Consider the following 26,030-nt stretch of genomic DNA (forward strand, 5'->3'; position numbering starts at 1 on the left):
TGTCAGCCTGATTGGCCTGAAAACAAGGGCTGTGACAGAAGACTTGAATTACACGATGTCTGACATGAAGGAGTGTGCGCACACACTCACAAATGATGTCCTTCCAGAACAGAGATTAGACAACAGCTGACTTGGGGGACCAAGGTAATCATTAAAAGATCATCTTAGAGTTTTTTTTAATGTTCTTTACAAGTCATTTTAATTTTTTTAAATGTTTATTTTTGAGAGAGAGAGACAGACAAGTCATTTTAAAAAGGTCTCAGAACTCGCAGATGCAAAGGGAAAAGATAACATAGTCCTAACAGGTAAAAACGAATGTCTCATGACATGATGCCTAGTGACACAGTGAGGAATCGGGAACTCATCCACGGGCAGCTCTGAGACTCCCGATGAAGGTGAAGATGTGCCCGTTCTCCAGCAGTTGTTTGGGAAACCCCGGCAGGTGTTACAAGGAGACATGTACAAAGGTGTGTGTGCTAGTGCTGTGTGTAATAAAAAGTATTTCATGTAATGAAGGAAAATGGATGAAAAGTGGGAGCATCGCGAATATAGTTTGTTCCATATTCGTATACGCCTGGTTAGAATTCCCGGGGACAGTCACCATCCCATTTCACCCATGAGGGAACTGAATCCCAGAGGCCCCAGGAGACTGAAGGGTGGAGCCAGGACTCACACCCTGGCTGGGAGCCCTTGTCCTCACTTACGCTATCTCAGTCACTTTCTTTCTGAAGCTGGCATGGGACAGTGAGGTGGGACGAGGCTACTGCTCAGTAGCCCTAGCACACGGGGGAGTCATGTAGCCAGAATTTGGCAAGTGGTCGGTAACATTTGTCCAAGTGTGAGCTCCTTACACAACCTGCCGGTGCCGGAGGCAAAGAGCCAGAAACCGGGAAATGTCCAGGAGCTGGCCATGGAGACCAGGCAGGACCAGTGTCTCTGCAGTAACTCTGGGTCCACCAATAGAGATTTGAAAGTGAGGTGAGCCGATCCCTGCTGTTCACATAGGCATTCGATTCTGGCAGTCAACCTAATAGGGCCCAGTAGAGAAGCTGCTTTAGGGAAAGGGCAGTTCATGGTGGGTCTGGACCGAAGCGTTGGAGCTGGAGTCGAAGCCATTTCTCCCGGCCAGCGTGGGGCTGAGCCGGCCAGGAGCTGCGGGGAGTGCTCCTGGGGTTGGTTGCAGCATCCCCTGCATGTAAAGACCCCCTCGCATCCAATGTAAAGACGTCTCCAATGTGTAGCCCCATTCTTCTTACGGCAATGCTCCAACGATAATAAAGAGAATATTCCCCAGTGGACGTCCCTGCGGCCTCTGAGGACATCTGGTTTTCTTTCCCACTTAGAGACCGTTCATGAATCACTCTGCAGCAGAGTGCACTTCAGTACTAAGCACTTGGCTTATCTGACCTGCTCATTAATTCTTTGTATTACACCAGCAGGAACCTCGTTCTTTCTCCCCTGCCCTCGAAGAGTGGCCCCCAGTGGCCCAGCTCGGGCCACACCGCAGGGAGCTCCTGTAGTACCCCGCAGGGCTCCACACGTCCAGGGTGGGCCGGTCCAAACCCTGAGTCCCGCCTGGCGGGGAGATGCCAGGGGCCCGTGTGTGTGTGTGTGTGTGTGTGTGTGTGTGTGTGTGTGTGGAGATGCCATTAGAATTCTTACAGATACTGAAAGTGAAATGAGGAAATGATTGGGCAATCGGATGGAAGGGCCGGTGCCAGGAAGACCTATCACCCACTGGGGGCCGGGATGCAGCTGGGCAGACGCGGGGAGACCCCGGGGAGCTCTCCCGGGGGCCACGGCACAGCCAGGCCATGTAGTCGGTGTGGGACCTCAGCAAGCACCGCTCACAGGAAATGATCCCTTCCCTGCGGCCACTTTCTCGAAAGGCCCGGACCTTCCAAGTCCCCCGAGTGCCATGGAGGGCTGCGCGGAAGGCGAGCGGTCACGCCTTCGTCCTCGCCCGGAGAGGGGAGAAGAAATGAAAGTGAAGGAGCCTCCCGGCTCGCGCCCCAAAGACGCAGCGCTGCTGGCCGTGACCCTGCTGCTGGCGCTCACGTCCTGCTGCCTGTCGGTGGTGTCCCTGTGCAGGGTGGCCGTCCTGCAAGCCGAGCTGGGGAGCCTGCGGACGGAGCTGCGGGGGCCCCGGGAGCCCCGCGAGCTTCGGGCTGAGCCGGGCCCTCCCAGGGCGGGGGCCGCAACCCCCGGGGCGTCCGGCGCGCGCCTGGCCCCCGCGGTCCCCAGCGCGCTGAAAGTGAGTGCAGCCGCCGCAGCCCGCCCCCCGCCCCCCGCCACCCCCGCGCCCCTGCGACGCAGGGGCTGTAACTTGGGGTTTCTGTCTCCCCAGGGGATCTTTGCACCAGCCCCGGCGGGAGAGAGCAACTCCAGCCAGAGCGGCAGAAGGAAGCGCGCCGCTCTGGGTCCCGAAGACACAGGTACGTTTGGGGCGCGGAAGCACTTAGCAGATGGGATGCCGGCGTCCGCGGGTGTGCGGGTGTGGACCCCGGCCTCCGGGTTGGGGACCCCCTCCCCTCCACGAGCGCTGACCTGTGCCCGGAGGCTGTGCAAGTGGCCCCTACAGCACGTGTGGCTTTTGTGGCACAGCCGGCGCGCCGGCAGGTGTCTATCCCCGACGAGCGGACTTGGAAGGCTGGGCCCTGCCTTAACCACAGAGGAGGGGAGGGGGCACAGGGTCTTCCTCGGGTGGGACACACCTGCGTCAGAAGCCCTGTCCGTCACTCGAGAAGAGCGCCGCGCGCTGTGTCCACCTGAGTCCCGGAGGGTCAGGTAAAGATACACCTTCCCTGAGGGTGCGCTGCGCGCCCTGGGATCACGCCAGGAGCAGGTGTGCGGCCGCGATTCATTGTGTTTATTGCTCTAGGTTTAAAACAGACTTTGTTTTACACACACACACACACACACACACACACACACACACACGATGCTCTGACTGTAAACGTATTTTTCACTGACTGCCTTATTCATGGAAAAAAGTCTTTCCTGTTTTGCAAAACCATGATTTTTATAAATGCTTTGTGTCAATTACCTTTAGTATCGCTTTGTGTCTATTAGACACAATTGACTTTAAGCAAATATAGACTACGAAACACTCATATTTTTACTATACTTGAGCAGGTGAATTGTTTTCATACTTTGCATTTTATCATCTGTACTTTGTACACAATTGAAAAAACACACCATATATATACTGCGGCATATTTTTGCGTTCACTTATCGTTATACAATAAGCATTTTCCTTCTTTCTAAGTAATTCTCACACATCCACGTTAGTTCGTTATCATGCAGTTATGTCACATGATCATTTCCAAAGTTGGTGCGCAGATCTCTTATTTCCGAGGAATTTTATGTGTTCCATATAAATTCCATAGATGAAATATCAGAACTAAAGAGGATGAACATTTATTACTGCCATGTTGCTTTCAAAGTGAATTATGAATGTGTACAGTCAGAAGTGCAGCACACAAGGTCTCCACATTCTTACAGCATTTTATTAAAATTTATTCTGGCTAGTTTAGTAGTTGTCAAACAGTATCTCAAATGTAATCTGTTGCTTGCTCGAAGAGAAGGATGAATTTGTTTCTGCATATTTGGGTAACTTCTAATTTTATCACCTGCTAATTTTTATTTATGGCTTCCCTCATTTATCCTAAGTTTTTTGTGATTTTGAATAAGCTCCATGTTAGACATACTGTTTAACAAAATTTGGGTGTAACTGTTTTCATATTTTGCTTTTTAAAATTCCTGTGGAGATTTTACATCTATGTATTTAATGTGATAAACTTTTCTTTTTGATTTTCTCTACTATATCAAAGCTGAAAATATATGCATTTGTAATCTCTTACACAGCCTAGTCTATAATCTGCTACTTTGACTTTTTCATAACTTAGTGTTTTAGTTTGGCATTTAACTCCTTAATCCTTGTGGCGTTTATTTGGTGGATCACATCACACCAGCTTTATCTTCCCTTCTTCTTTTATGTTTTCTTACCAAACTGCTATTAAATATAGCTAATTTCATGGGATGCTTATTTTCAACTTGTTTGCATTGGAAAGCTTACAGTGTTAATATTAAGTCTCTCATGAATCTATTTTGAGACTTTTTTTTCATTGATTTATTATTCTGTTTATCTGTATTAAATAAAATATTTTAAGTATTTTGTAACATAATGAGCTTTAATATCTAGTAGGGTCAGAATGCCTCAATCTTCTTCAACCTCTGTGCTACTACTCCCCAGCCTCTGCACATTCATCTTACAAATAAACCTTAACTTTACCATTGCAGAGAGGATACGGGCTCATTACAGCAGATTTAAGAAGAAAGGACGTTGAGTAAGAAATTAATTAACTTCCGGAGTCCCACTTCCTCAAAATACCCTCTATTATATTTTAAAATTTCCTCCCATGTGCACATTTTTACAAATTTGTGATTTGATGGCATCCACAAATGATACACTGATTAAAAATTTTCCATAAATAATTTGTAATTTTTAGAAAGTTTGGAAAGTAAGAGAGAATTCTATCAAGTGAATCAAAATTTACTTAGTATCTAAAACCCAGATGTAATTGCTATTGTCATGATCATGGTTTGCCTAAGATTTTTATAAACCTTTCATATAGTATATACATATATATATATTTATAGTATACCTATATACAGTATGTATGCATATGGATATATCCTATATGTGTATATATACAGTATATAGTACATCTCTCTCTTTCTCTTTCTCTCCTTGTATATATACTCATAACATTCATAGATCTGAGATGAAAGGTTTGAAGAGGAGAACCTTAGTGACTGCTCATATCTGCTGTCCTTCCTCATCAGTGAAACTGGCTTGAATGTCGTTTTAGACGCCATTCTCTTTTTTTTCTCTCTTATTTCATGTATTTTCTATTTATTTTTCCCCGTAGTATATTTATCACATTCAGTAAAATTTCATAATGTGTTTGTTTGTTTTTTAATATGAAATTTATTGTCAAATTGGTTTCCATACAACACCCAGTGCTCATCCCAACAGGTGCCCTCCTCAATGCCCATCACCCACCCTCCCCTCCCCCCCAGCGCCCCCTCCCGTCAACCCTCAGTTTGTTCTCAGTTTTTCTCTCATGCAGGGAAAACGTAGTTTATTTAGCACTACGATAATATGTGTATAACCAAGAGGGTTTCTGAAAGTCCATGATTTTATTTTTCTGTTTGGTAGCATCCTTTTTTTTTTTTTTTTTTGGAGTTGAGAAAATGCTGAACAATTTGAATCTATACAGCTTTCTTTGTTTCTGTTTATTCTACTCTATTCTGATTTAAGTAGGCTTAAAAAACCTTAGGTTCTCCCTTTTACTTTCAAAGTGTCCATTTATGTTCTTATGTATTAATTTTCCAAATACTTTATAGATCCATTGACATTTTTGGTTGGAATTTTATAAAAATTGTAACTCTGTGGAAGAAAATGAATTCTTACGGTGTTTTATTTACATATCCAAGAATGCTTAAATGTGTGATATCTCCTTACTAAATATCAAAATTTAAATTTCCCAATTGGATATAATTTTCCCTATGTAGGTTTTACGATTCTTTCATAGTTAAAAAAGGTTTTCTTGCGATTTTGGAGTCCGGGGATTTTCAAATGGCTCATTAAATTCTTTAAAAATGTACAGAATTCTCACGGGGCGCCTGGGTGGCTCAGTCGGCTAGGCGTCTGACTTTGGTTCAGGTCATGATCTCACGGTCTGTGAGTTCGAGCCCCACGTCGGGCTCTGTGCTGACAGCTCAGGGCCTGGAGCCTGCTTCCGATTCTGTGTTTCGCTCTCTCTCTGCCCCTCCCCCAGTCAGGCTGTGTCTCTCTCTGTCTCAAAAATAAACAAACATTTAAAAAATAATAAAAATTAAAATGTACAGAATTCTCAAAAACGAATGCAGCATTCAATCACATGGTTATTTTTAAGCCACATCCACACACATATTGGATGTATACTTAACAAATATAATTTTATTTTAGATTTTCTTTTAGAATACTCTGCTTTCTACCTCTGCTACTCAACGTCAGTTGCCATCATTTTATGACTATGTCAAAAAGGTTCAGAGCTAAGTATTGCTAAATGACACTCTAGAATGTTGCCCATTTTTATTTTTATATAAGTCCAACCTAAATTTCACTCAGGCACTTCAATTTTCCTGCATGTATATTCGGTTTGTGAGTAAGCTCCGGCGTGTTGGGCTAGAAAGCCTCCCTTCAGCACACAGCATGCCTAGAATCACATCAGTATTTGGTAAGTGTCACATGCCACCTGTGGGGTTTTTGCCTTGTCATTTGTACGTGTCCTGTCTGTACAACTAAAGAGTAGAGGCTTCTGTGGTATGGGCCATATTTCCTCTGCACATTCATCGTGATATTTGCACACAGTGGGTGTTCTATGAATATTTGTTGATGGATCTTGGGCTCACTATGAAGTAAGATGCTGTGATTTGGCAATCATTGGGAGGGGGGGTTTTCCCATATTTCTTCACTTCTCAGGTTTTGATCAGAGGCCATCTTATGCAATTTTTTAATTTGACATTTAAAACAACGAATTCGCCAAAGAATGAATTTGATCACAAGGCGAGAGTCTCAGGGAGAGTTTGAGAGCCCCTTGCCCCCGCCTTGGTTCACCGGGTAGAGGCACAGTTTGGGTTCACTAAAAGTCATAGAGACACTTTCATAGTCAGCAATCTAACTCTAATTTCGTGGATTTCTGGTTTTAATGTTTTGGTTTTAACTGAAGTATTGTTTACATACGGAGAAGGGCACATGTCTTAAGGATACAGCTTGGTGGGTGTTCACAGACTGAATGGCAGTAGTTGAAGGGGCAGACATCACCGTCAGCCTGCGTGCCCACTCGGTGCTCCATCCACTCCTCCCCGGGGTAAACGCTTTTATTTAATTGCGCAGGCTGGTTATTTGGCTCTTGTTTTGTTTTTCTTTATGGTGTTGTGTTTCAAATGGAGGTCTTATTAAGTTTTCTGTGTTTCATCAGATAATTTCTGATTGTAGTAAAACAAACAGAAATGTGGGGAAATCCAGGATCAAAGAATTGCCAGATGGCTCATATTAGCCAAAAAGCTCACTTTTAAGCCTAATTAAAAATAATAATGAAAGCGCTATGGCTTTGAAATATTACATGTTAAAGTTTCTTCACAAATGGAGTCATAATGATCAATGCTGTCAGCTCTCATGTTCGCTCTAAGAACCTAGAGATAACCATCCTAAGAGTCCATCAGGACGATGAATTCTTTCAAATGGATACCCGCTGAGCTAAAACAGTTTATTAATAAATAATTTATATTTATTTAAGTTTATTACTAAACAGTTTATTAATAAAACCAGGTGACCTTTATATTTCCCCCCTTGTTATTCAGTAGGGAATTTAAAAGTTAATAGAAATACATGTGTTTTAGGGCACCTGGGTGACTCAGTCGGTTAAGCCTCCCACTCTTGGTTTTGGCTCAGGTCATGATCTCATGGTTTGTGTGCTGATAGCGTGGAGCCTGCTTGGGATTCTCTCTCTCCCTGTCTCTCTGCCCCTCCCCTACTTGCACTTTGTCTCTCTCAGAATAAATAAATAAATAACTTAAAAAAAGAAGTTCATGTGTTTTAGATGATAGAAGTACAAAAATTATTTTTATTGATAATGTTTATTATACGTGTCTCATTTATAATAGTAAAATGGCATTGACAACATGGAACAGAATATAAAAACAAGAGTGGGAAAAAAATTACCCATCTTTCTTTCCTCTGCTAAATAAATATTTACTGTAAGATTTTGGTCAATCCGCTTTACGTTCTTTTTCTCTCCTTTTATAAACTTTTTTAGTTGGGAATTATTTTAGAATTACAGAAAAGTTGCAAGAACACGGCAGAGAGTTGCCATATACCCCTCATCCAGTGTCTCCTGTTGTCTTACGTTACCATCCTTTGTCATAACTGCGAAACCAACGTTGGTACTTAACTAAAAGCTGAACTCCATTTCGGAGTGTTCTTTCATGAAACCCATAGTCCCGCTCCTTTGTAAGGAAAGATGGGAGGTCAGAAAGATCTGTAACATCCAGGCTTTGTTTCACTGAGATTTCCGGCAGGGCTGTATCTTACAAGACTGCAAAGTGAGTGTCAAAAGCATATATGGTGTAGAACTCAACCATCCAATTTGTACCAGAATTAGGCTAACTGGAGGCTCTTACCCAGTAAGGGTGTGTTCCTTCCTAGAACAGAAACAGCTGGCTGTTGTCATGGTGATCTTTGACCAGAATCTTCCCCAAGTGCTATTTTTCCCCCCTGCTTCAATAATGACTTCTTTTTCAGTGTTGCAAGAGCTGGCTCCCGTTCAATTTCAAAAGCAGTAATAAAATAAAATAGTGACCTCACAACCAAATATCTGAACCCTGTTCTTGTCAAGTTTAAAGTTTTGGGAAGCAGAAGAACCAGGAAATGAGTCGATCAAAGCAGCCAAAAGTGATGTTGTGTCTCTTCCATGTATGCCGCGGGCCTGCTAGCTTTCAAACTCTGTTCTAGGTGTTGAGTGTTGATTAGAAAACACAACAGATAAGTTTCCTGCCCCCTGGAGATTGCATTGCAGTGAGGTGGAAAGACACAGAAAGTAGTCAATAAACATGATTAATGAGTACGTAACAATACTAGAAAATGGCAAATATCATGAAGAAGTGGATGATTTAAGGGGCAGAATTAACAGATTCGGCAGTGTGAAGGATGAGGAGGGCAGAAGATGTGTAAGGAGAGGTCAGGAAAAGTCTTTCTGTTTCTTCCTGAAGATTCAATCATTCTTTATTCTATCACCTTAAAAAACTTTTGTGGAAATGGGTAGATATTTAAAAAATAAATCCACAATGCTGAGGAATGTGTTGTTCTCAGTAATCCTGTAGGAATGGATATTGGTTTCAATGTTTATTATTTTTATAAGTCAAGTCCTATTTAAAAGAACTGTATTGGACAGCTGTATCTTTGTTACGAACAGATTTTGATGGGGCGGGGGGACGGGCTAGATGGTTGATGGGCATTAAAGGAGGGAACTTGTTGGGATGAGCACTGGGTGTTGTATGTAAGTGATGAGTCAATTCTACTCCTACTTCTGAAACCAATATTGCACTGTATGTTAACTAACTAAAATTTAAATAATACAAAATAAAAATAAATAAAAGGTATTCTCATTTTTTAAGAGCTAGAGAAGAAACAGATTTTGCTCAAATATACAGGAAGCATCCACTGGGCCAAGGTCTGGGGTGGACACTCAAGAATATATAGGAAAGTGGAGAAAAAGACTCAGTTACTGGGTGTTTTCCACGCACAAGCTCTGGGTTGGGCTCTATGACATCATTTACCTTCTCAGTAACCCCTGTTGGGTTGGCATTATTGTCCTCATTTTAGACGAGAGACTTGAAGCCAAGACATAATCAGTCCCTTCTCTCCACAAGCTAAATATTGAGTTGGAGAAATTAAACAAAATTAATGTAAATTTAAAAATAATAAACAAGCTCTTTAGCCTTTACAAAAAGCATGTGTAAACTATGACTTCACTTGGTTCTCACAACACCACTATGAGAAAACTATTGTTATTCTAGAGATAAAATATTTTAATTTCATATTAAGTGTTAATTTCATGATTAAAGAGCTAAATTGGTTTGAGAACTAAGGTTTACATTCATTATATGCTAACTATAAATTCTGAGTTGTTTTCCACTGTGCAAGCTATATGCACTTAATGTTTGTGTAATACACCAGATCTGACAAAAACTGTTGGGTCTCGAAGAGATCTAGACCGTTATTAACATTAGTACCAACAAGAGGACAACGATCTATGGTATTATAGGATGTTAGTTCAGATCACAGATTGAAAGATTGTTAAGACCATGATGGATAAGAGCTGAGCTGAGTTTTGAAGACTGACTCAACTCAGGGAAGAAGAGACAGTATTCCAGGGCATGAGAACAGTAATGGAACAGGAAGTAGAAAAGACACAAGAAGAGGTCTTACTGTAGTAGGTGGAACCATCAAAATACACACTAACACCTTGGTATCGTTCCTTTGCTTGGATTTTTGCAAGTGTTTATTGACTGCGATGTTTTTTATAAGTTCAGGCTTTCTCCTCCTCTTTCTTTTTTCTTTTTTAAGCATTTAAAAATTGTTTTATTTAAACCCAAGTTAGTTAATGTACAATGTAGTGTTGGTTTCAAGAGTAAAATTTAGTGATTCATCACTTCCATATGATACCCAGTGCTCATCCCAACGAGTGCCCTCCTTAATGCCCATCACCCATCTAGCCCATCCCCCACCCACTACCCCTCCAGGAACCCTCTGTTCTCTGTATTTAACAGTCTTTTATGGTTTTCCTCCCTCTCTGTTTTTATCTTAGTTTTCTTTCTCTTCCCCTATATTCATCTGTTGTGTTTCTAAAATTCCACATATGAGTGATATCATGATATGTATCTTTCTCTGACTGACATATTTCACTTAGCATAATACATTCTAGCTCCATTGACATTGTTGCAAATGGCAAGATTTCATTCTTTTTGATTGCTGCGTATTATTCCAGTGTGTGTGTGTGTGTGTGTGTGTGTGTGTGTGTGTATCACATCCTTTTTTAAAATTTTTAATGTTTATTTATTTTTCAGAGAGAGAGAGAGAGAGAGAGAGAGAGAGAGAGAGAGAGAGATTGGGGGAGGGGCAGAAAAAGATGGAGACACGGAATCCAAATCAGGTTCTAGGCTCTGAGCTGTCAGCACAGAGCCTGATGCAGGGTTCGAACTCACGAACCGCAAGATCATGACCTGAGCCAGAGTCAGACACTTAACCAACTGAGCCACCCAGATACCCTTCTTCTTCTTTTTTTTTTAAACTTTATTTATTTTAAGAGAGAGAGAGAGCACAAGCAGGGTAGGGACAGAGAGAGAGGAGAGGGAGAATCCTAAGCAGGTCTCACGCTGTCTGCACAGAGCATGATGCAGAGTTTGAACTCATGAACTGCGAGATCATGACCTGAGCCAAAGTTGGACACTTAACTAACTGAACCACTCAGGCATCCCTATACCACATCTTTTTTTTTTTTTTTTTTAAGTTTATTTTTATTTTTGGGACAGAGAGAGACAGAGCATGAACGGGGGAGGGGCAGAGAGAGAGGGAGACACAGAATCGGAAACAGGCTCCAGGCTCTGAGCCATCAGCCCAGAGCCCGACGCGGGGCTCGAACTCACGGACCGCAAGATCGTGACCTGGCTGAAGTCGGACGCTTAACCGACTGCGCCACCCAGGCGCCCCTATACCACATCTTCTTTATCCATTCATCAGTCAATGGATATTTGGGCTCTTTCTGTAATTTGACTATTGTTATATTTATATTGCTATAAACATTGGGGTGCATGTACCCCTTTGAATCAGCATTTTTGTATCCTCTGGATAAATACCTAGTAGTGCAAATGCTGAGCCATATGGTAGTTCTATTTTTAATTTTTTGAGGAACCTCCATACTGTTTTTCAGAGTGGCTGCCCCAGTTTGCATTCCCACCAACAATGCAAAAGTGTTCCCCTTTCTCTGTATCCTTGCCAACATCTGTTGTTTCCTGAGTTATTAATTTTAGTCATTCTGACAGGAGTGAGGTGGTTTTGATTTGCATCTCCCTGATGATGAGTGATGTTGAGTATCTTTTCATGTGTCTGTTGGCCATCTGAATGTCTTCTTTGGAAAAGTGTCTGTTCATGTCTTTTGCTCTTTTTTTCATTGGATTATTCATTTTGGAGTTCTTCTCCTCTTCCTAAAGCCAGGCCATTTGAGATAGACAGGGAAACAACTGTAGATAACTGCTCTTTGAGCTTCTGACATGGACTGTGAAGTCACACTTAACAGCTCACCTTGTTTCTCTTGTTTCTGCTGCTCTAGAACATCTTCTGGGAAATAAAGGGTAAGAAATTTTAGAGAAATACACAACCATTTGCTTGAAAAAATGTATCATAGTGTGCTACCATTCTACAGATGAAAATTCAAAATCCTTATTATTGAAGATTATCTGTTATGGAAAATGTTTTTCAAATAACCCTGAGCCCAAAGATTGATTATTAGAGGGTCCAGATATAATGGAAATGATGGGTTTTTTTTAATAGAATCTATTTTCTCTAAAGCAGTAATTTAATTTGACTTAACATGTATTATGAAGTTGGATATAAGGAGGAGGGTATTTCTTTTTTTTAATTTTTTTTTTTCAATGTTTATTTTTTATTTTTGGGACAGAGAGAGACAGAGCATGAACGGGGGAGGGGCAGAGAGAGAGGGAGACACAGAATCGGAAACAGGCTCCAGGCTCTGAGCCATCAGCCCAGAGCCCGACGCGGGGCTCGAACTCACGGACCGCGAGATCGTGACCTGGCCGAAGTCGGACGCTTAACCGACTGCGCCACCCAGGCGCCCCAGGAGGGTATTTTTAAAGTTTATTTGTTTTGGGGGAGAGAGAGAGAGAGAGAGAGAGAGAGAGAGAGAGATTGGGGGAGGGGCAGAAAAAGATGGAGACACGGAATCCAAATCAGGTTCTAGGCTCTGAGCTGTCAGCACAGAGCCTGATGCAGGGTTCGAACTCACGAACCGCAAGATCATGACCTGAGCCAGAGTCAGACACTTAACCAACTGAGCCACCCAGATACCCTTCTTCTTCTTTTTTTTTTAAACTTTATTTATTTTAAGAGAGAGAGAGAGCACAAGCAGGGTAGGGACAGAGAGAGAGGAGAGGGAGAATCCTAAGCAGGTCTCACGCTGTCTGCACAGAGCATGATGCAGAGTTTGAACTCATGAACTGTGAGATCATGACCTGAGCCAAAGTTGGACACTTAACTAACTGAACCACTCAGGCATCCCTATACCACATCTTTTTTTTTTTTTTTTTAAGTTTATTTTTATTTTTGGGACAGAGAGAGACAGAGCATGAACGGGGGAGGGGCAGAGAGAGAGGGAGACACAGAATCGGAAACAGGCTCCAGGCTCTGAGCCATCAGCCCAGAGCCCGACGCGGGGCTCGAACTCACGGACCGCGAGATCGTGACCTGGCCGAAGTCAGACGCTTAACCGACTGCGCCACCCAGGCGCCCCAGGAGGGTATTTTTAAAGTTTATTTGTTTTGGGAGAGAGAGAGAGAGAGAGAGAGAGAGAGAGAGAGAGAGAATACAAGCAGGGGAGGAGCAGAAAGAAGGGAAGAGAGAGAGGGAATCCCAAGCAAGCTGTGCACTCTCAGTGCAGAGCCCAATGCAGGGCTTGATCTCACAAACCACAAGATCATGGCCTGAGCCAAGCTCAAGAGCTGGACATTCAACCAACTGAGGCACCAAGTGCCCTTTAAGGATGAGGTTCTTAAGAATCATTTGGAAAAATTAGATATTGTTATATCTATTTTTTTTCTGAATTGTGCCACAGATTTTTTGTTTTTAGTCTGATATAAACCAGATGCTGTGCAAATTTGTAACTGATAGTTCTTAATGTCAAGTGACTCAGCCTAGGGAAAGAGACAGTAATAGAAACAATTAGGATATATAGTGAAATGTTATTTCAATAGATGTATGTGCAAAGTGTAGTGGGATCAAATAGTTAGCTGGAAGGATCAGGGAAAGAGTTGATATTTGGCCTGAGCCCTGAGGGATGGACGGGTTTCACCAGATACTAAGGTGAGGAGTATTTAGCCAGGCAGAATAGCACATACGAAGTCCTGGGAGCGGGAGGATGAACTTCTGTGCTTCTAGGTGTGGGAGGGTAGAGGTCGTGGGGTTGTGAAGGGAGGTTTGGGTTTTGTGTGCAGGGGAACCCCCTTGAAGGAGTTATAAGCATTAGAAGGACAAGATAAAATTCTGGTTTAGGAAGGCAAATCTGAGGAAACGCAAGCGATGGAGTAGAAGTAGTAGAAAAGCTAAGAGGCACAACTTGGTGAGCAAGTGTTAGCGTCAGGAGAACAGTGAGAGTAAAGATCTGAACGGACCCACCACGCTTGCTCCTCTTGTCGGGCTTGATTATTCTCTCGGTCTCTGTCTGTCTGTCTGTCTCTACCCCCTTCAGCCATATTGCTGTATCCCTCCAACGTTAGCCTTTGTGTATATTCATGACTATTGACTTTGTGTGGGATGTTCCTACCCCCTTCTTTCTTCTTTTCTTTTAAAAAATATTTTTTAATGTTTACTTATTTTTGAGAGAGAGAGAGACAGAGGGTGAGCAGGGGAGGAGCAGAGAGAGAGAGAGACACAGAATCCGAAGCAGGCTCCGAGCTCCGAGCCGTCAGCACAGAGCCCATTGCGGGGCTCAAACCCATGAACTGGGAGATCTTGACCTGAGTTGAAGTCAGATGCTTAACCAACTGAGCCACCCAGGCGCGCCAAACCCTCCTCCCCCCACCCCGCCCTGCTGCCCCTTCTTTCTTCTAATTTCAGTTTAAGTGTCACTCTTCAGAGAAGCCTTCCTGATTGGGTCAAAGTCTGGCCACTGTATTGCTCTTACAGCTGCAACTTCCAATGTATCTTTCGGATTCTCATTCATACTTGTTCCTCCCCCTAGATCGCAAGCTCCATGGGGGTAGAGATAGTGTCTTTTCTCTTTCTTTTCTTTTTTTTGCTATTCCGAGCACAACACATGACCTAAATTTAGTGCTCAGTAAAACTGTTGGATGAGATAAATGACAGACGGAATCCACACTGAGCAAAAGTTGAAAAATTCAAACCATTAGAACTTGATTATTTGTTGGATTTCAGGATTGCAGAGGAAGGAATCAGGCATGTTTACAAAGTTCCTAGCTTGGGCAACTCAGAGGATACTTATATCCACTAAGAGAAAACAGAAGAATAAGAGGCGTGTGGGTGTGAGGAAGGCAAATAAATAAATTTGGGTCATGCTGAGTTTGAATCGTCACTGTGGCAGCCAGGCAGAGATGTCCAAGGCGAAGTGGAAGGTGTAAGGGCTGGCTGTGCAATTCACTGATAGCTTTCTCCAAGCATTAGGTATATTTTTGTGTTTACCTTCCTTGACTTCAAGTATGTGTGCATATCGTGTCATGCAGCTAATTTTCATCACTGGTAAGTTACCTATACCCAGTGCCTTATGAGTATACACCATTAATAATGAGAAGTGTTCTAAAGCGATGCAAGGAATTCATAGTAAAAGGGGGGGAAAAGCCATATCCTGTGGAGATGATGACTCAACTATAAAATTAGTCATTTTAAATTAAAATGTTTCATCAATTGTAAAATGAAATAACTTAGGAAGATGGCATTTTGTTTCCTGGGGCTTTGTTTTGTTTTGTGTTTTACTCTTAGTGCTTATGAGCCAAGGCAAAGGACTGCCATTTTATATATCCTTACAGTGCTTTAGGCATAGAAAATACTGAAATCAGGAGTGGTACCTGGCAGTGTGACAATGTCCAATTAATGCTTAGGACTCTGTACACACACACACACACACACACACACGCACACACGCACAGTCTTCCATTCAGATAGTATCTTTCTTTACTGCTATTAATTGTCGTGATTTCTGTTTTGCTCTGTCAACTTCTTTCCAAAACCCCCAAAGAACCAGCACCCCTTTTTACTTCCTCAGGGCCATTGTAGTGCTACCACCTTTCTGAATTACCCAGAATTGAAAACTTGTTTTTATTATTAGTTTTTAATTTTCCTTCAAACACACACTTGGTCACAAACTTTTAATTTTTTTTCACAATTTATCTTGGATGCTGTATTTATATAATTGCTTTGGGGATCAAATCACCCTTATATTATATTTATGCCAGTCAACAGCTGAACCTTTGTTTTCACTCTTCTCCGTGTGGCAACTTAGTCTCCACAAGGACACATGTATGACGTTTCTCAAGCACAACATATATCAGGCAGGCCCCTCTGAAGATTAGGAATTTCTTTTTTTTTTTTCCTGGTAAGTCAAATACATACTTCTCAATTTAGCTCTCTGGGGGCGCCTGGGTGGCGCAGTCGGTTAAGCGTCCGACTTCAGCCAGGTCACGATCTCGCGGTCCGTGAGTTCGAGCCCCGCATCAGGCTCTGGGCTGATGGCTCAGAGCCTGGAGCCTGTTTCCGATTCTGTGTCTCCTTCTCTCTCTGCCCCTCCCCCGTTCATGCTCTGTCTCTCTCTGTCCCAAAAATAAATAAACGTTGAAAAAAAAATTAAAAAAAAAAATTCAATTTAGCTCTCTAGACATACTTTTAAAACTCTGTTAACTTGTATTGGCAAACTGTTTATCGCCAATCAAATAAGAATTTATAATCTAGTTTTTCACCCCTAAATTCTTGTATTCCCATTCCAGTAGAAATGTTTTTCCCCAAATCATGCCTTCTTGAATTTCCTCATAAATCTGTGTTCATCATTAGGTCAGTATTGGGGTCTTTATGGAATTTATCCTGGTTAAACTTTTCCAGCCACTGATTATTTATTCAAAACTAGCTCAGGAAAAACCAAACTGTACTTCTCGTGACCTCATACACTGAATGGTAAGGTATACAGAAATAAAAGAGAGACATCGCCTTCAGAGTCCTCATTCTTTAAAGCCTGTGGTGCAGTAAGTAAGAAGACAGAAGGAGGAAGGGACACAGGAAAATGTAGGAAGGACATCTCATCCAGACTGAAGAGCTTGGAAGGTTGAATGAGAAGAGTAAAAAGGACTACGAAGGAGGAGTAAGTGTGGATCATATGGATGGGGCGAATGTAATGGGAAGCGCTCTGTGTTTTCCACTGGAGTTATGTATAATCTGCGTAATTGCAGTATTTATGGTAGTTGATATTAGATCGAACTTTTGTTGAAATAAAGAGAATAAACCCGATCCCAGTTTGAAAAGGTTCGGATCCAATACAGAAAACAATACAGCAGATACCAGCAATCCCGTTAACTTTCCAATCCCTTTTTCTATTTAAATGGTGTTTCAAATGTAACATAAAGGTTATACGTAAACAGATGGCTTTCAAACTCAAGATGTTTTCCATAGGGAAAATATTTCAACGCTAGTCTAGTTGTGAGGTTGGTTGGATTTTATTGTATCAGATATTGAGCAATAGCAAATTATTTTTGTTCTGAAAACTCTTATTTTAGGAATTCTCTTTTGTGAACTGTTTTGGCCGTCAATATCATATATTTGTTTTAGAAATATTTTACACAAAGTTTAATATTATGGATAAATATTATGCTGTAAATTTGTACTTAACAAGATCAATTTTCCTTTTTTTCACACATCATTATAATATATAATATATACATTTAGAAATATGCGGGACCCCATCACACACAGGAAAGTTTTCATGTATGCTATCGCCTTGATTCGTTAAAAAGATAAATTGTTCTCAGACTCTTCAAATTTCCTTCCGTTGTAGTAGAGGGAAAGATGTATGAAGACTTTTAAAAACTAAACACAATCGATGAACATCATACTTGCTACCAATCTTGTGTTTCTTACAAGACTGCATTCTCAGAACTCTTGTGGTTGGATATCTTTGCTACTGGGAGAGATGAAAAAGTGTTGCTTTTTTTGACCCACTTTTTGTGAGTGACAATCTATAGTTTAAGGTCACATCTGTGTTAAATGGGAAAGTCCTAAAGGACTGTTGTATGAGAGAGAAGATGACAATGGATATGGAATTTTCTAAAAAGGAAGAGCTGCGGGGCGCCTGGGTGGCGCAGTCGGTTAAGCGTCCGACTTCAGCCAGGTCACGATCTCGTGGTCCGCGAGTTCGAGCCCCGCGTCGGGCTCTGGGCTGATGGCTCAGAGCCTGGAGCCTGTTTCCGATTCTGTGTCTCCCTCTCTCTCTGCCCCTCCCCCGTTCATGCTCTGTCTCTCTCTGTCCCAAAAATAAATAAACGTTGAAAAAAAAATTTTTTTTTTAAATAAAAAATAAAAAGGAAGAGCTGCAAGTGAAGAGGTAAATAACACTGATAAGGTTGATAGGACCCAAGCAGCATCTCTGGAGGCCAGAATGGGAAGTCCTCTGCTGATTTCCAACAAAATTCCTTCAGAAGCCCGGTGACTTTCTCTGGAGTAAGGAAAATTAATGAATGGCACTGGCTTCAGTGAGCATAATTCAAACACTGTTGTTGAACGTTTCTTTTAATATTCCATTTTCCTTTCTGAAGAGTATTTCTTGAAACACACTTTTCCCTCCGTAGTGTATTTTCTTCTAAAAGTTAGATTCCTGCTACTACATGATGGAATAGATCATTGTTTCTTGACGTGTAGGTTGTAGGCAACTGGAGTTGGGCTGCGGAGATTAAAACTTAGATGTTTTCTTGTCAGTTTGGTAGCCTCAAGGCATCAGTCTTTCTCCAAACTCCTGTGGAGTTTTGGGTAAGTGGTCAAGAAAAGGGTTAGTTGAAACAGGGAGTAACCTGGTTTTCTCTTTATTGGGTGAATCGGATCTTTGTTCTCTCCTCGTGGGCTTCGATCATGTGCCCAGTTAACTGGGTTCAGTAAAGAACAAGAACAAGAGTGCTAACACGGCGACTGCCATGATAACCAAGCTTGATTTCGCAATTATTGCGTATCAGGAGTAGTACGCAATACTCCACATGCATTATCTCATTTAATCTCTATGTACACGTACATGTGCCGCAAAGGAAAGATGGAACGTTTGGAAATTTGACTTTGACTTGTGTCAATATCTGCCTCTTCTTCTGTGTGGAAGAAAGATTAAAGCTTCACATGCTCTGATTGACCCTTGCATCTGTCACAGAACTGAGCAGTAAGCCCTTAAGAAGTGTTTGTTAGAGAGGTAGGAACATGTTTCACATAGGTTTAGCAGGGCTCCCCTAGATCCTGTGCACGCTCCTCAGACTTTCACTGCTTTGGCTGTTTCGTTAAATCCTTTCTCTCAAGCCGCCCTTATTCATGACCATCTTGCCACTGTTGATGCTTTGACATATTTGTCGTGGCAGAAGGTCTGTCAGCGCAACAGCACTGGGTCACATTTTCCCTATGGCATAGACATGGCTCCCGTTGTTTTGCAGATCAATAAAAGAATCACAGAATAGTCCAGAATGTTCTGCCTCTGTCAAAATGATCAGGTTTACATGAAAACGTGGTAGAAAAGTTTCAGAGTCATACAAGAATTGCAGTTGTTCACATGATATTTCCACCTTGAAATACCAAGGGAAACTTGATAACAGATTTTCTTATGTGAATACTCGCTGTATTCTTTGCAGGCCTGTGTCTTTGCACAGCTTGGGAAGAACTTATCACAATTACCTCTGTTACTCCGTGTTGTAAATATTAGAATGTTTTCAGTTAATCAACTGAAGCAGAATTCACTGTGTCAAGCTCTTAAAATGTATACAGAGAGAAGCATGTTCTTAATATCCCACTTCGGGGCGCCTGGGTGGCGCAGTCGGTTAAGCGTCCGACTTCAGCCAGGTCACGATCTCGCGGTCCGTGAGTTCGAGCCCCGCGTCGGGCTCTGGGCTGATGGCTCAGAGCCTGGAGCCTGTTTCCGATTCTGTGTCTCCCTCTCTCTCTGCCCCTCCCCCGTTCATGCTCTGTCTCTCTCTGTCCCAAAAAATAAATAAACGTTGAAAAAAAAAATCCCACTTCAACTCGGAATAAAATACTTACTGGATAATAAAAACTCTAAACTAATATTTTCTTAATTTCAAATAGGCATGCTTAAATTTCTGTTTTATGATTTTCAGAGATATATACTGCTTTGTTTTCTGTTCCCATGGAAAATGTCCTTATTTTGCGTTCACCTGGAGGCATTTGTCTTTATTTAACAGAATAGTTCTCTTTCCTTGAATATTTTCTGGAATATTGTACATGTGATAAGTGATGCGATGCGAACTGATGCTTCCCAGAAGTTTTACTGATTATGCGGTTTCAGGGAAATCTCCCATTTTATTTTTAACGATGTTCCCTCTTTCTTTTTTTTTTTTTTTGGTCCAAAACACTTTACCAAAAGCCTGACTTTGGCTCCAGAGTGAAATGGGCATGGTTTCAATTCTGGCCCCGTCACTTCCCGCTGCAGGCCCCGAACAAGTTGTTTACACTTTGCAGGACTTAGTTTCCAGGATGTAATTTTTAGGATTTTTGTGAGGTTGCCTGTATTTATATCCGCTCAATAAATGTTAGCAATTGTTTTTATTTTCAGTAATGTTAATATTATTAGCACGACCACTGACTTATTAATTAGCGTTAGGGATTTTTTTAAACAAAAAAAAATCACTTTGGAATATTCTGGTAGTTTGGTTCATGTCTATGATAGACTTGAAAAACGCATAATAAACTCGCTTTCTGTCCAGGCATAATATTTGAAGGCAAGTTACGGTGAACAATAAAGATGACATACTTACCGTTTTTCAACAGTGTGTAGGGTTTTTCTAAACCATGAACTTCAAGGACATATTCTATTTTAAGTAAAATTTATAATAAATATCTGTGGGCAAATTTCACAAAGTAATTGTAGAACAATGTGCAGGATCCGTAGGAGGTAGAATTGGCTCGGTGTTTCTGGAAAAATAGCTTTGTGGACTCAGGCACTTTTCTTCCTTCCCTTACTGTTCCTATTCAAGTAACTAAAAGGATATATTTTTGCTTTTCAGTCATTCAAGACTGCTTGCAACTGATCGCAGACAGCGACACACCTACTATACGAAAAGGTAATGAGATGGCCCCCCCGTAACTTTTCTACTCACACCTCTAAGATTCTGTTCAAACTTCATCACGAATCAGCTGTTTTCCTCAACTTCTTAGAATCAGGTGTAAAGTAAGAAACTTAACCGTTATCAAAATGATTGGGTAGTAAATATTTAGGCGAATGTAATAATCCAACAAGCCGACTTATCTTAGAGACACTAAGACTTAGAGATTTAAAATAATTAGCCTATGATCAAACAAAATGAGTACTAAGCCAAACTCAATTTTTTATTTTTTAGAAATCATTTTGGCTTCTCTAATGACCTGAGATCTTCTTCACAAGTATTAATTCTCCTATTTGTTAGGTTTTAGAGATCTTAACAGGATGAAGATAGAACTGAACAGGTCATAAATATTTTATATTCATTAATTTATTAATAAATATATCGTATGTGCAAATAAACATAACATTTTTATGACAATCCAATGTGAGATGATTGCTTTCTATTTTGCGTATATTGGTTAAGGACATGCAACGTCCAGTTACTGTGTGGGCAGTGGGGCTTAGCGATGAATAAGATACATATGTTCCTCGCTTTCACGGAATTTACCTTTTGATGACAGGAAAACAGGAAAAAAGAAAAAGCAAATGAACAAGTAAAATGTAGAATGAAAAAATTAAGTGCGATGGAGAGAAATAAAGCAGGCGAGGGGCTGGGGAATGTCTGGGCGGTGAACCAGAACAGGGAGTTCATGAGTGTCAGAGGGTTAAGCTGGGGGTCAGGAATGGGGAAACAAGAAGAAGCCCAGAGAATGAATTTGGATTGGCCTTTGTAATGATTGCCAAGAGTGCTATCTTCCATCTGTGTTTTTCTTTGTGACTTTAATTATCCTGAATGTAACGCAGATACTGAACTATTTGAAATTCTATTATTTATTGCTCTGCATTTTCCAAAGTCATATGGTTGCAACCTTTAATAGGCAGCAGACTGTTTACTAAGGATTAAACTAAGGTCAGAAGAAGACCTTAGGACCAAAGATAAAATCTTTAACATATGACTTAGAAAAGGTTTGTTTCACACATTTGGCCCAAACAGAAATGCCGTGAATCACTCTAAAAGATGAGGCTGCTACTTGATCGTGAACATGACTTGCACAGAGTAGTATGCATGATCTCCACGGACTGAAGAGTGCTTGTGTGGGTGCTTCGGTCTTTGGACCCATGGGTCAGCCTTATGAGACCAGCAAGCCTTGAACAACATGTATTTGCTAGTGGGCATGGGCACTTAAGCACCATTGCTTTCCTGCATCCCATACGTTTTTGTATGTTGTGTTTCCATTTTCCTTTCGTTCAGGATATTTTTTAATTTACCTTCTAAATATATATATTTTTAAATATTTATTTATTTTTGAGAGAGAAACAAAGCATGAACAGGGGAGGGGCAGAGAGAGAGACACAGAACCTGAAGCAGGCTCCAGTCTCTGAGCTGTCAGCACAGAGCCTGACGCAGAGCTTGAACCCATGAACCATGAGATCATAACCTGAGCCAAAGTTGGACACTCAACCGACTGAGCCACCCAGGTGCCCCTACCTTCTGATTTATCTTTGACCCATTAGGTGTTCAGGAATGCATTGTTTAATTTCCACATATTTGTGAATTTTCCAATTTTTCTCCTGTTACTGATTTCTAGTTTCATACCATTGTGGTTGGAAAAGATGCTAGGTATGATTTCAGTCTTCTTAAATCTATTCAAATTTGTTTTGTGCCCTAACATTGTATTTATCTTTAAGAATTTTCTTTGTGCATCTAAGAAGAGTGCATATTCTGCTACGGTAGAATGAAACATTCTGTGCATATCTGTTAAGTGCAACTACTCTGTAGTGTTGTTCAAGCACACTATTTCTTTATTATTTTCTTTTGGATGACCTATCCTTTATTGAATGTAGGGTATTGAATTTTCCTACTGTTATTGTATTGCTATCTATTTGTCTCTCCAAATCTGTTAACATTTGTTTTATACGTTTAGGGGCTCCAATGTTGAGTGTATGTGTGTGTGTGTGTGTGTGTGTGTGTATACATAGTTGTTGTTTTATCCTCTTGATGAATCAATCCACTTGTTCATCCCTTGTGACATGTTTTGACTTGTTGAAGTCTATTTTGTCTAATATAAGAGTAGCCACTTCTTGTCTCTTTTGTTTACCATTGGAGGAAATATTGTTATCCTGCCCTTCACTATGTGTGTCCTTAAAGCTGAGTGACTTTCTTGTAGACAGCGTATGGTTGGATTTTGTTTTTCTTTCAAATCATTCAGCCACTCAATGCCTTTTGATTGGGGAATTTAATCCATTTACATTTAAAGTAATTATTGGTAGTGAGGACTTATTATTTTCCTTTTGTTAATTGTTTCCTGGCTGTTTCGTAGTTCCTTTGTCCCTTTCTTACTCTCTTGCTGTCTTTCTTTGCTGCTTATTTTGTGTACTGGTAGCTTTGATTCCTTTGTCTTTGTATTTTGAGTGTCTACTACAAGTTTTTTATTTGTGTTTACCATGAGGCTTACATAAAACAGCTTAATTACAGTAGTCTATTTTAAGCTGATAGCGACTTAACTTCAATTTCCTACAAAAACTACACTTTTACTTCTCCCTCCCCCACACTTTGTTACTGATATATGCCTGTTTACATCTTTCTACGTTGTGTTATCTATTAACCAATTACTATAGTTATAATTCTTTTAATACTTACATCTTTTAACTTTTATACTAGAGTTGAAAGTGATTTATAATTCACGATAGCCATTTCTTTCAGGTTTATGAAGATTTGTTTTATCCCTTTATTTATGTTGGGTTTTCTTGGTTCTTCATGTTCCTTGTAGAGTTGCTTTGTTGCCTCTGCATTTGGAGAAGCACTACCTCTCCTACTCCCCATGCACTGACTCTCCCTGGAAGACACTTCCATTGGTCAGCAGTGCTTAATATCAGCCACTCTAAGGCCAGGCAGGAGCAAGGTCCCCTTTGCTTCCTCCTTTCCCTCCTGGAGGAAAAGAATCTGTTCTCTGCTTCTCCTCAGTCATACAAAACAAAACAAAACAAAACAAAACAAAACAAAACAAAACAAAACGCTGGGTATAAGAGACTGTCCTGTCCTTTTCTTTGTTTCTAACTGTATCAAGCACCAAGCTCTTTTGGTTATTCCACACTAAGTACAGGGTGAGATGATGGAAACCAGCTCCCTACAAGGCACTCTGAGAGGCCATAGGGCACAGGTGCACCCTTCAATCTCACCCCCCATGGAGGACTCACAGGCTGAGGCAGGCTTCTTGGTGCTGAGCTATGCCTGTTTGGGGTAGGGACTAAGGTGAATAAATTGAAACCACTCCTCTTACCTATAAAAATGTGACTGCTTCTCAGTTTGTGCTCTACTACTTAGCTTCTACTTCTTAGCTGGATTCTGAATTTCTTTTCAAGGTATCTCAGCACCAATATTATTGTTAAATCAATGTTTCTGTGCAGGGATGATGTGTAAGGCTCCCTACACTGCCATCTTGCTGACATAATCCATCATTCGGAACATTTGTTTATTTATTTATTTATTTATTTATTTATTTAAATGTTTATTCATTTTTGAGAGACAGAGACAGAGCGCGAGCGGGGGACGGAAAAAGAGAGAGGGAGACACAGGATCTGAAGCAGGCTCCAGGCTCCGAGCTGCCAGCACAGAGCCCGACGCGGGGCTTGAATCCACAAAGCGTGAGATCATGACCTGAGCCAAAGTTGGACGCTTAACTGACTGAGCCACCCAGGCGCCCCGATTCCATTCTTTTCTGTCAAGCCATCATTCTCTTTACAAGCTTTCATTTGTTTGGGATTTTACAGATAAATATATTCAATACCCACTGCAGGTGCTTGCTTGTACTGTGCTTTCCTCATTCATCTCTTACTTTCTGGAATTCCATTCTTGAGTAGTTTACCCAAAATGGGCTCATGAGAAGAATGCTCACAAAGTTTTTGCACTGATAAAACTGTATCTTTGGGGGTGCCTGGGTGGCTCAGTAGGTGTGAGTGTATGACTTCAGCTCAGGTCATGGTCTCATGGTTCATGAGTTCGAGCCCCGCATCGGGCTCACTGCTGTCAGTGCAGAGCCTGCTTGGGATTCTCTGTCCCCCTCTCTCTGCCCCTCCTCTGCTCACTCTCTCTCTTTCTCTCAAAAAGAAACATTTAAACACTTATACATTAGGGACAGCTGTCTAGATACAAAATTCCCATTTCTTCTCTTGAGTTGTAGGAATTTCTCCACTGTCTTTGGGCATTAGATGCACATTAAAGAAAACTACGGTAAGAGAAATTTTTCTTCTCATAAGTGGCATGACTTTCTTGCCTGACTGTACAAAGAGTTATTTATTTCCCTTAAAAAAGGCAAAACTTATTTGGCTATATATGTCAGGGTTGACTATTATGATAGGTAGAATAACAGCCCTCAAAGGCGTCTACAGCCTGATCCCTGAAACTTTTGTGAGCATTTTACTTCATGTGGCAAAGGAGACTTTGCAGATGTGACTGAGATAAGAAATTTGAGGAAACTACCCTGGCAAGCCCAGTGTAATCACAAGGGTCCTCAAAGAGGAAGCTGGTAGGGTCAGAGTCCAAGAAGGAGATGCGGTGATGAAAGCAAAACTTGGAATGATGTGGTTGCTGCCTGGGAAAATAGAAGAGGACACAAGGCAAGGAAAGTAGGTAGACTGGAGGAGCTAGGAGAGGCAATGGATGGGTTTTCCAGCTTCCAGAAGAAGCACTATCTTGCCAACACCTTGAATTTTGCCCAGCGAGACTTCTCATGTTTTGCACTGTGACATAATACATGTGTGTTGCTTTAAGCCACTGAGTTTGTGGTAATTTGTTACAGCAGCCACATGGAACTGGTGAATTTTGGAATCAACCTTTCTGGGCTCAGGATGCGGTTTCTCAGTCTGTGGTTGTTTTGCTTGACTTTTGTTGTTGCTGGTTTTTTCAGGGTTCCAGTTCTGTGTAGGATGGTAATTCTTTACCTGTCTTACATATTCTATAGCTCTACATTCTTTTCTCAAATTCTAAACTCTTTATTTCCATCTTCTTTTGTGTAAAACCAACTTTCCATTCTGAAACTTTTTATTTTCATTTAAATGAGGATTTTTCCTCCTCATCTTCCAAGTTCTTTTAACCCGCACTGAAATTTCCAGGATGGTAAGATTCTAGATTTCTGTGTACATGTGAGGGCTTCTTCACCTTTAGGGAGTTGACTTTTGCTGGCTCTTTATGAAGTTGGCCACTGCCGGGACCTGTCGCTATTTTCTCTGCCTCCTCTCTCCCCTTCCACACCCAGCCCGGTGTGAGCTCAGTGACTTTGTTACCCT

The 26,030-nt window shown here is 41.4% G+C and overlaps 1 protein-coding gene across 2 annotated transcripts in view; it reads left to right on the forward strand.

Moving 5' to 3' along the window:
• The first annotated feature begins 1,281 nt into the window (after positions 1-1,281).
• Positions 1,282-26,030, forward strand: part of TNFSF13B (TNF superfamily member 13b) — a 33,787-nt gene continuing 9,038 nt past the window's right edge. The window contains exons 1-4 of one of the 2 annotated variants that reach the window (XM_045481892.1): positions 1,282-2,254; positions 2,348-2,435; positions 20,608-20,664; positions 23,516-23,817. In XM_045481892.1, the coding sequence (XP_045337848.1) occupies positions 1,703-2,254; positions 2,348-2,435; positions 20,608-20,664; positions 23,516-23,802 (984 nt within the window). In that variant the 5' untranslated portion in view covers positions 1,282-1,702 and the 3' untranslated portion in view covers positions 23,803-23,817. Of the gene's footprint in view, positions 2,255-2,347; positions 2,436-20,607; positions 20,665-23,515; positions 23,818-26,030 lie in introns of those variants that run through there. The other variant, XM_045481881.1, reaches the window with a different exon arrangement.

Source organism: Leopardus geoffroyi, chromosome A1 (genome assembly GCF_018350155.1).
Source record: "Leopardus geoffroyi isolate Oge1 chromosome A1, O.geoffroyi_Oge1_pat1.0, whole genome shotgun sequence".
Taxonomy (NCBI): domain Eukaryota; kingdom Metazoa; phylum Chordata; class Mammalia; order Carnivora; family Felidae; genus Leopardus; species Leopardus geoffroyi.